Genomic DNA, 10,151 nt, shown 5'->3' on the forward strand with positions numbered 1-10,151 from the left:
TTATAATAAGGGAGAGATATCTGATTGGATGTTATCCGCAGGGGTCATTTCGGGGGGGAACGCGGGGGAACGCAGTTCCCCCGGGTGAGGTACAGGGGGCGGGGCACATGATGAAGCCCCGCCCCCTGCTTCCGGCCGCCCCGCTTCCGGCCCTCATTCAGCCAGGAGGAGGCAGGAGAAGAGGGAGGGTAAGTTGCTTCCTCCCTGCCTCTCCCCACCCCTGCCTGCCTGGGGCCAGGGAGGGCCTTCGCGGGACTTCCTTGCACTCCCGCTGGCCTTGCAGGTCCACCACCGGGCCCCTCATGGGGCTCGGCAGTGGAGCTGCAAGGCCGGCGGCGATGGCCGGGACCGTTGGGGGCGGGGTGTGTGGCCTTATGACACACTTCTGGTGACGTCAGGGGGTGTGGCCTTATGACACACTTCCAGTGATGTCAGGGTGTGTGGCATATGCTAATGAGTTATGCTAATGAGTTCCCCTAGCTCTTTTTCTACGAAATGACCCCTGGACATGGAGGCGTGGCTTGCCAAGCCCGGACTGTTTAAAAAGGAGCCTGTTGCTCTGTTTGTTTGTCTCGTTCTGATTTCTTCTAACTTGTTGAATAAAGCTGTTATCACTGTTCACCTGCCGCCTCGAGTCTCGTATCCATCAACTGCATTTCTTTATCTGTTTACAGGAGAAAACAAAGGAATGCTTGGACAACATTCTGGTGCTGCAGACCGGAAATTGGGATTCAGAAGGACAGCCGGAAGCTCTGCGAAACCAGCCGTGCTCGTCGCTCTCCCTTGATATTCAAATGGTATTTGCTTAGGTTGTGCATAGTACAGGCCTTTTCTTTGATTCCAAGGAAACTGAAGTATTACCTTCTGGTATATAGGTGTTGCCTACTGTGCTAATTTATGTTAGTCACGTCCTCATAGAACGTATTAGCAAATATGGTTTTATTACAATTTTTAACACTTGCCACCGTTTGCTTCCTAGCGACAAATTAAGCCCTCTGTCAATTGTAACACAGACATAATAGGCAACTGATTTTTAGAATTCTTTTTAAATGGGGGGGAGACAGGTGTATTAGAAAAGCCATTTAATGGGGGGGGGAGGATTGCTTCCAGGCCTATAGTAGCCAGAAAAAGAGAGAGAGAGAGAGAGACTCCACAGCCAGAATGACACCCACTCACATTTAAACAGTAAGCAAGAAACAGAAGTTCCCGCTACCTTTATGGAATGGAAAATAAGGAAACCAGGAGAGTTTCATTTTCACAGTTTTCAATGGACTGAGTCGTTTCAATTAAATAATACCCCCAAAGAAACTGGGGGGGGGAGGAGAGAGAAAGGTTTAACGTAGGATGTGTGTGGTTTTTTTGTCCTGCTTTCACGAGTGATTTCTTTTCACCCCTGTAAAATCATTAGATATTTTTTAACAACGAGGAAGTCAAATACGAATTGGAATAAGAGGTGTGGTGGAAATTGAACAGGGTGATTCAGCGAGAGTCTGTATATCAATTTCTGGAGCCAAACAAGTGACGAGATTGAGAAGGAAGGAAGAAGCAAAATGTGCAAAAATGGGGGTGGGGGGATGGCACAAAGCAAGAACCGATTCTGAACAGTATTAAAACGGCTTTTAGCAAATGGCTCAGATTGATTCACACAGCATTTTCTGGTCCTTTATAGACTTGTGGGAATGGTCAGCTTACGTGAGCAGTGGTAACGTGTGTGAGTATGAAGATCACAGCAGTGTTACCACTTAGGTGCAGAGTGTGGCCGTGTCAGTGTTATAGGTGTGCAGTTGTGGAAGGAAAGTGCTGTCCAGGGAAACTGTTGTTTCTGTGTGTTGTATCGTCTGGGGTCTGCTGTGTAGGTAAGTGCCGTCAAGTCGCAACTGACTAATGGCGACCCCATAGGGCTTCCAAGGCAAGAAACGAACAGAGGTGGTTTGCCATTGCCTGCCTCTGCATAGCAACCCTTGGTGGCCTCCCATCCAATTACTAATAGGGTTGCCAGACCCCTGGTCCGGGCAAGGGTTGCCCCGCTTTTGCAGGTCCCTTTCCAGCACCACCCCACGCAAATGCCCCCGAAAGTGATGTAATGACGTCACCTGGAAGCGACATCATCACGTTGCCAACGTCAGGGGTGACACTCTAGTTTTTGAGCAAAACTCTATGGTAAAATTGGGCTCAGACCATAGAGTTTTGCCCAAAAACTAGAGCATCACCCACCCAACATCGGCGACATGATGACATCACTTCCGGGTGACGTCTTCACTATGCATGTGCTTTGCACACTCACAAGAATATCCCAGGATGGACCCTGGAGCTCCCCGCTGGCAGCCAGGTAGGGCCTGACATTGGCAACCCTAATTGCTACCCAAGGCCAACCCTGCTTAGCTTCTGAGATCTTCTGAGATTGTGTTAGCCTGGGCAGAGTCCACCTTCCAACATAGCTATTTTCACCAGGGGAACTGATCTCTGTCGCCTGGAGATCAATTGTAATCCCAGGAGATCTCCAGCCACCGCCTGGAACTTGGCAACCCTTCTTCCAGCAAGAAAACACATACACTGGCAACCAGAACCTACACACAGGACAGTAGAACTGAGGCCCCTCCCGTACTGGCCTTGAGGGGGGAAATAGAAACTAATCTGTGAGGGTTCACCTAAAGACATACGCACATATAGACATCACGGTGTATGGTCAGAACATGTGAACCCTTGACACATACCAGTGTGAATGGGGTCCATTTTCCAATTCATAATCACACCAGGGTAGCTTCAGTGTGAGAAAGAAAGCCTTCTTTATGCTGCCTCACTAGAGTTGCCAACCTCCGGGTGGTCAAAAAAAAATGTTTACAGAAATGTCAAAAATATTTGTAGAAAACCTTTTATATAAAGTGTCCCAAAGTACGTGTGATTACAAGAATATTATGACAATTACTTTCTTCAAATAATGTAAACCACTCGGTTCATGAAAACAGTCCAAAGCAATCCAAAACAAATAGAGGTGCTTCAGATAAAGACCATTGCAACGTAGACACTTTTACAACCTGATGTCTTCAGGGATCAGTTCACATCATACTTGTGTCATAAGGTATCAGTTCAAGGCTTGCTTCATGCGTTTCCCAGCTTCCTACATTCCAATGGTCTTTATCTGAAGCACGTCTATAAGTTTTGGATTGCTTTGGACTGTTTTCATCAACCGAGTGGTTTACATTATTTGAAGAAAGTAATTGTCATAATATTCTTGTAATCACACGTACTTTGGGACACTTTATATAAAAGGTTTTCTACAAATATTTTTGACATTTCTGTAAACATTTATTTTTGTTTTTTGGCTTATTCTGTACTGTGTTTTTTCCCTGTGTGGTTTTTTAACCTCCCCGTAGTGGCTGGAGATCTCCCACTATTACAACTGATCTCCAGGCGAAAGAGATCAGTTCACATGGAGAGAATGGCCACTTTAGAAGCTGGACTCTATAGCATTACCCCCAAACTCTGCCCTCCTGAGGCTCCACCCCCAACATCTCCAGGTATTTCCCAACTCGAAGCTGGCAGCCCTATGCCTCTCACTTCTGTGAGCTGCAGTCTCAGGTTGGACACCCTTCTGTGCACACAGACCAGGCAAAGACCAACACAAGTCAACACAACTCAAGGATTGTTTGACAAAGTGACAGGGCAAAGTCATGCAGGTTTGGAATAAGTACTGAGACCTTAGTGATGGTGAAATCAGAAGGAGTTTATTGAGGGGCCATTTGTGATAATATTATGCATACAGTTATTATTATTATCATCATCATCATCATCATGTGGCATTGTATGTAGAACAGCCAGGAGATCCGAAGATTGTCTGGCAACCAGAAGTTCTAGCTCTTTAGCATTATGCACCACTAGGTGGTGATCTAGACTTGTTTTAAAGGCAAGAGACGTTTCAGAGGTGGTTTGCCATTGCCGGCCTATGCATCACGACCCTGGTATTCCTTGGAGGTCGTCCTTCCAAATATTAGCCAAGGCCAACCCTGCTTAGCTTCCGAGATCTGGTGAGACTGGTCTAGCCTTGGGCTATCCAGGTCAGGGCTGGGCATAAAGTAATAATAAACACAGCAGTGCCATCTCACAGTCAGCTGTTCCAAATGCCCCCACACTAGGCAACACGCAAGAATGGGGATGCTAGAGAGGAAGGACCAGAGGGTGAAAGCAGAACTGGTCGCAGCTGCCTGTCCATACAGATTCCAGGCAAAAGATCAAAAATCCAGTCCGAGCCCCCCAAAATGTCTAAGCAGCCAGTAATCCAAAATGGTAAATCCAAAGACAGAGGGTGAAATCTTCACAGCAGAGGGCACCTTAGGCTGTGGCTCAAACGTAGCACATTTGCTCAGAAGCAAATCAGAAGCATCTGATGCCAGGATCAGAGTAATGGCCCATCTACTAGTCCAGAGTCCTGTTTCTCAGGCAGAGTGAAGACTCAGATCCTAGTCTGACACCCTACCATTACACCACACTGACTCTGGATCTAGTGCCCTCCAACTCCACTGGGCGTCCCCTGAGCATTATGGGGGAGAGGAATTTTCTCTATAACATGCGGTGACTGCTCTCCCCCTCCATACAAACATGTAGAGGCAAGAAGAGGAACTTGCTCATACTTGTTTGTTGCTATAGCCCTTGAAGTGGGAGCCCTGGCTCATTCCATAACTGCCACATCCAGAAACAAGGATTAGGTTGCCTGCTGTATTCTATCCAGTCCACCAGGGCTATAGCAACACACTGTATATGTTGGCAGAGTGTGGCACAAGTTGTTTAAAAATAAAGTCAGTTTATTAAGAAGAGAACAAACTTTGTAAGAAAGAAGGGAGAGAAAAAGAAGTCTAACTGTCTTAACTAGCTAGGAGGAAGTCAGTATTGAAGAGATCTCAGGAGGAGCAGGAAAAAACCCAACTGAGCCAATCAGGAGACAGGAAGGAGACTAAGCCCTATATGGCCTTTCCCCGCATGTTCCCCCAAGGGCACTACGGTCGGGGACCCAAAATCTCCTGGATATTCCAGGCCCCAGGAACATCAAACTCGCTGTGACCAGGGCCAGGGCGTTTTCGGTGGCAGCTCCTACTTGGTGGAAGGAGCTCCCAGAAGAGATCCGGGTCCTGCGGGACCTTGGGCAGTTCCACAGGGCCTGTAAAACGGAGCTCTTCCACCAGGCTTTCGATTAGGAGCTGCCGCCACCATTATTCCACCTACGCTTTTTCCATCACCACACCCTTACCACTGCCAGTGCGGGTATCATCGGGGGTGCGAGACGTACCTGGCGGATGACAGGGTTGTGGGGACATATACGGTCATTGTATTGTTATAACATCTGTAGAACACCATCTTGATCTTATGAATTGGAATGAATAGTGGAGCACTGATATTTTATTAATTGTATTTTGTTGTATATTGTATCGTATTTTATACTCTTCTTATTGTTTTATCAGGCATTTATGCCCTTGTTAGCTGCCCTGAGCCTCCGGGGAGGGCGGGATACAAATCTGAGAATAAATAAATAAATAAATATCTGAAAATAGTAGAAAGTCCCTAATCTCACTATGCTAACTAGTTGTTCCCTCTGCTGCTCCCTACAGGATGTTCTTGTCATTTTCTTTATCTATACACAATAGACCTTGCATATTCCAACAGAACAAAGCCATTGTTTCTGTTTATTTGCTAAGCTCCCTTCCTTTTTTGTCTAGATGGTTGGACAACACATGAAGGCATCTGGCCGTATTTGTGACAGACTAGAAGTCGCAGTGCTCGATGTCAGTCTAAAAGAAGTGATGGAATTCGTGCCCCGGTAACTTCTGCTTCTTTTCATAGGTCAAAATTTAGGCATGGAATTAAGAGCCGTGTCTCTGATTCTACCGTGGGTTGTGTGGCAAAAGATAGTCATTTGGTAGGGGGGGGTTAGCCTTCTAAATGGGGGCATCATCATTGTCAGGACCTACACATAGTTGGGTCCCAGTTCTGCAGTGTGAGAGGCAGGAATTCAGTCTCATGCAGACCAAAGAAGAGGAACTACAAGATTTCCAACCAGACCAATGGGAAGTGTCTTGAGCTCTAATAGGCCAGAACAAATGATGTAACAAGTTCTGATCTGTGTGAAAGCTTCTGGATTAAACATGCTGTTTGCAACTAGGGCAAGCAGAGAGATGCAAATGTGGGCTACTGTCTTGGTCTCCGCCTTCACTTTGCCCGGTCCTGCCCATCTTCAGCTCAGTCCTGTAGCAATCAAGTCGGACAGAAGCAACATTCATTCATTTACTGCCTTTCCTCCATGTAGGATAGGGCAAAAATATTAAAATAGAATTTTAAAATAATAATACAAGAACACACAGGGGAGGGGCCATGGCTCAGTGGCAGAGCATCTGCTTGGCATGCAGAAGGTCCCTGGTTCAATTCCCAGAATCTCTAGTCAAAGGATCTGGCAGTAGGTGATGTGAAAGACCTCTGCCTGAGACCCTGGAAACCTCCTGCCAGTCAGAGTAGATAATACTGACTTTGATGGTCCAAGGGTCTGATTCAGTATAAGGGAGCTTCATGTGTTCACATTTTAAAATCTACAATGCTAAAATAAAGTACTAAATAACCTTATTCCTGGCCACTTAAATCTTGCCCAGATAAAATGAATTCACACCTTGAGGAAGATGTTGAGACTCAGGAATTAGAGAACTTCTGGAGAAGATATGTACTAGATGTGGGGAGCAACCATCGTGAATCACCTCTTTCAGGGCTTTGAGTGAATTTGGCACAAATGATAGCTAATCTTGGAGAGAATCACAAGTCATGGGAGAGGAGGATTGAAAACATTTTAGGAGAATAATATCTCTGAATGTCTCTTCTTCCCTGGTGCCCCAAGGGAATCTCTTGGTGAACCACATTAGATTGGGATCCAGTTGCTTCAGTTTCTCCGTATGGATTAAATCCACCATCAAACCTGTCAAAGATGGGCGAGTGGGCGTCAACATGGCAAATGGGGTTCAATGTGGCCAAGTGCAAGGTGATGCACATTGGAGCCAAAAATCCTAAATATAAATACATGTTGATGGGGTCTGAACTGGCAGAGACTGATCAAGAGAGAGATCTTGGAGTTGTAGTAGATAACTCACTGAAAATGTCGAGACAGTGTGTGACTGCAATAAAGAAGGCCAATGCTATGCTGGGGATTATTAGGAAGGGTATTGAAAACAGATCAGCCAATATAATAATGCCCCTATATAAATCAATGGTGAGACCTCATTTGGAATACTGTGTGCAATTCTGGTCACCACACCTTAAAAAGGATATTATAGCTTTGGAAAAAGTGCAGAAAAGGGCAACTCAAATGATAAAAGGGTTGGAACACTTTCCCTATGAGGAAAGGTTAAAGCACTTAGGGCTCTTTAGCTTGGAGAAACGACGACTGAGGGGTGACATGATTGAGGTTTATAAGATTATGCATGGGAAAGAGCAGGTAGAGAAAGAGGTACTTTTCTCCCTTTCTCACAATACAAGAACCCGTGGGCACTCCATGAAATTGCTGAGCGGTCGGGTTAGAACGGATAAAAGGAAGTACTTCTTCACCCAAAGAGTGATTAACACATGGAATTCACTGCCACAGGAAGTGGTGGCGGCTACAAGCATGGACAGCTTCAAAAGGGAATTAGATAAGCATATGGAGCAGAGGTCCATCAGTGGCTATTAGCCACAAGGTATAGATAGGGACTCTGGGGCAAGTGATGCTCTGTCATCTTGGTGCTTGGGGGGGGGTCAACAGTGGGAGTGCTTCTAATGTCCTGGCCCCACTGGTGGACCTCCTGATGGCACCTGGTATTTCTGGCCACTGTGTGATACAGAGTGTTGGACTAGATGGGCCTTTGGCCTGATCCAACATTGGCATCTCTTATGTTCTTATGTTCTAAACTTCAAGAAAGAACAAAAGATGCCATCTCCTCCATGGCAAAAGAGCAGTAGGAATCTTTAATAGGGCAGAGAGTATGCTAACTAGTCAAAAAAGGTGAGAAAAGATTAGGTAGAATGCTTCCCACCAGTCATGGCTGGCTGTGGAATAAGCTGGGATGAGGTTATGGCAGGAAGATAGTTGATTCATTTGAAATGTGGTGTTGGAGGAGAGTTTGACAAATATCGTGGATTACCAAAAAAGCAGGTGTGCGTTTGAGATCAGATCAAACCTGAACTCACCCTAGATGCTAAAATGACTGAACTTAGGCTATCATACTTTGCTCACATTATGAGAAGACAAGAGACACCGGAAAAGACAGTAATGCTAGGGATAACTGAAGGCCGCAGTAGGGGTGTGCAAAATATATATATATATTCGGCCCGATTCAGATTCGGCCAAATTGGGCACAATCAAATTTGGTGGCTGAATGACCCCCGAATGTCAATTTCAGCTGTACGAGCCGATTAGGGAGTCATTCGGCCAGCCGAATGTCAATTTTGGCACCTTCTATCTAAGCGTCAGTTTGGTGTAGTGGTTAAGTGTGCGGACTCTAATCTGGGAGAACCGGGTTTGATTCCCCACTCCTCCACTTGCACCTGCTGATGTGACCTTGGGTCAGTCACAAGCTCTGGCACATCTGTCCTTGAAAAAGAGCAGTTTGTGTCAGAGTTCTCTCAGCCCCACCCACCTCACAGGGTGTCTGTTGTGGGGAGGGGAAGGGAAAGGAGTTTGTAAGCCGCTCTGAGACTCCAAGTGAAGGGCGGGGTATAAATCCAATCTCTTCTTCTTCTTCTTCTTCTTCTTCTTCTTCTTCTTCTTCTTCTTCTTCTTCTTCTTCTTCTTCTCTGCGGGGCGCCCGAGCAAGCCATGGAAGGGAAGGAGGTTTAAACTCCCTTCCCTTCCATCTAAGGACTGGCTTCCTTGGGCGCCTCACGGCTGCGGGAAACCCAAGCAAGTCATGGTAGGGAAGGAGGTTTAAACCCCCTTCCCTTCCATCTAAGGGCCGGCTTGCTCGGGTGCCTCGTGGCCGCGGGGCACCCAAACAAGCCATGGAAGGGGAGGTTTAAACCCCCTTCCCTTCCAAAAGAAGAAGAAGAAGAGATTGGATTTATACCCCACCCTTCACTACCCAAAGGTGTCTCAGAGCAGCTTACAAACTCCATTCCCTTCCCCTCCCCATAACAGACACCCTGTGAGGTGGGTGGGGCTGAGAGAGCTCTTGACAGAAACTGCTCTTTTTCAAGAACAGCTCTTATCAGAACTACGGCTTGCCCAAGGTCATCCAGCCAGGTGCAAGTGGAGGAGTGGGGAATCAAACCTGGTTCTCCCAGATTAGAGTCCACGCACTTAACCACTACACAAAACTGGCTCTCCATCTAAGGGCCGGCTTGCTCAGGCTCTTCGCAGCTGCAGGGCGCCCGAGCAAGCCATGGAAGGGGAGGAGGTTTAAACCCCCCTCTCTTCCATCTAAGCGCCGGCTTGCTCAGGCGCCCCGAAGGCCATGGAAGGGAAGGCAGTTTAAAGTGCCTTCCCTCCCTGGCCGTTTTTCTGGCTGCTGCCAAATTTTGGCGGCGGCTTTTGGCAGCGGGCCGAATCAGACCAGAGAATCTGACTCTGCCCTTGGCTGCCCGAAAGGGAGCCGAATGGCCCATTTTCGGGGGTGCATTCGGTTCCTAGGCAGCAGGAAAAGAGGAAGACCCAAGCTGAAATGGATTGCCTCAATCAAGAAAGTCACAGCCCTCAGTTTACAAGACCTGAGCAAGGCTGTTAACAAAAGGATATTTTCATAGAATCATAGAATCACAGAATCATAGAGTAGGAGGGGACCTCCAGGATCATCTGGTCCAACCCCCTGCACAATGCAGGACATTCACAAATACCTCCCCCTCACACCCCCAGTGACTGCTGTTTCATGTCCAGAAGATGACCAAAAAAAACCCTCCAGGATCTCCAGGCAAATTGGCCTGGAGGAAAAATTACTTCCTGACCACAAAGTGATGATCAGTATTTCCCTGGGCGTGTAAGAAAGGGCCACAAGAACTAAATACTGAGGCAACCCTTCCTGCCCTCCCTCTCATGATCTGCCTAAGTTCACAGAATCAGCATTGCTGTCAGATGGCCATCTAGGCTCCGCTTGAAAACCTCCAAAGAGGGAGAGCCCACCACCTCCCGAGGAAGCCTGTTCTACTGAGGAACC

The 10,151-nt window shown here is 47.0% G+C and overlaps 1 protein-coding gene across 1 annotated transcript in view; it reads left to right on the forward strand.

Moving 5' to 3' along the window:
- EXOC3L4 (exocyst complex component 3-like 4) overlaps window positions 1–10,151 on the forward strand; it is a 79,671-nt gene that overhangs the window by 19,174 nt on the left and 50,346 nt on the right. The window contains exons 5-6 of the mRNA XM_015419588.1: window positions 675–797; window positions 5,709–5,809. Of these exons, the coding sequence (XP_015275074.1) occupies window positions 675–797; window positions 5,709–5,809 (224 nt within the window). The remainder of the gene's footprint in view (window positions 1–674; window positions 798–5,708; window positions 5,810–10,151) is intronic.

This window comes from Gekko japonicus, unplaced genomic scaffold, assembly GCF_001447785.1.
Source record: "Gekko japonicus isolate JY-2015 unplaced genomic scaffold, Gekko_japonicus_V1.1 scaffold975, whole genome shotgun sequence".
NCBI lineage: Eukaryota > Metazoa > Chordata > Lepidosauria > Squamata > Gekkonidae > Gekko > Gekko japonicus.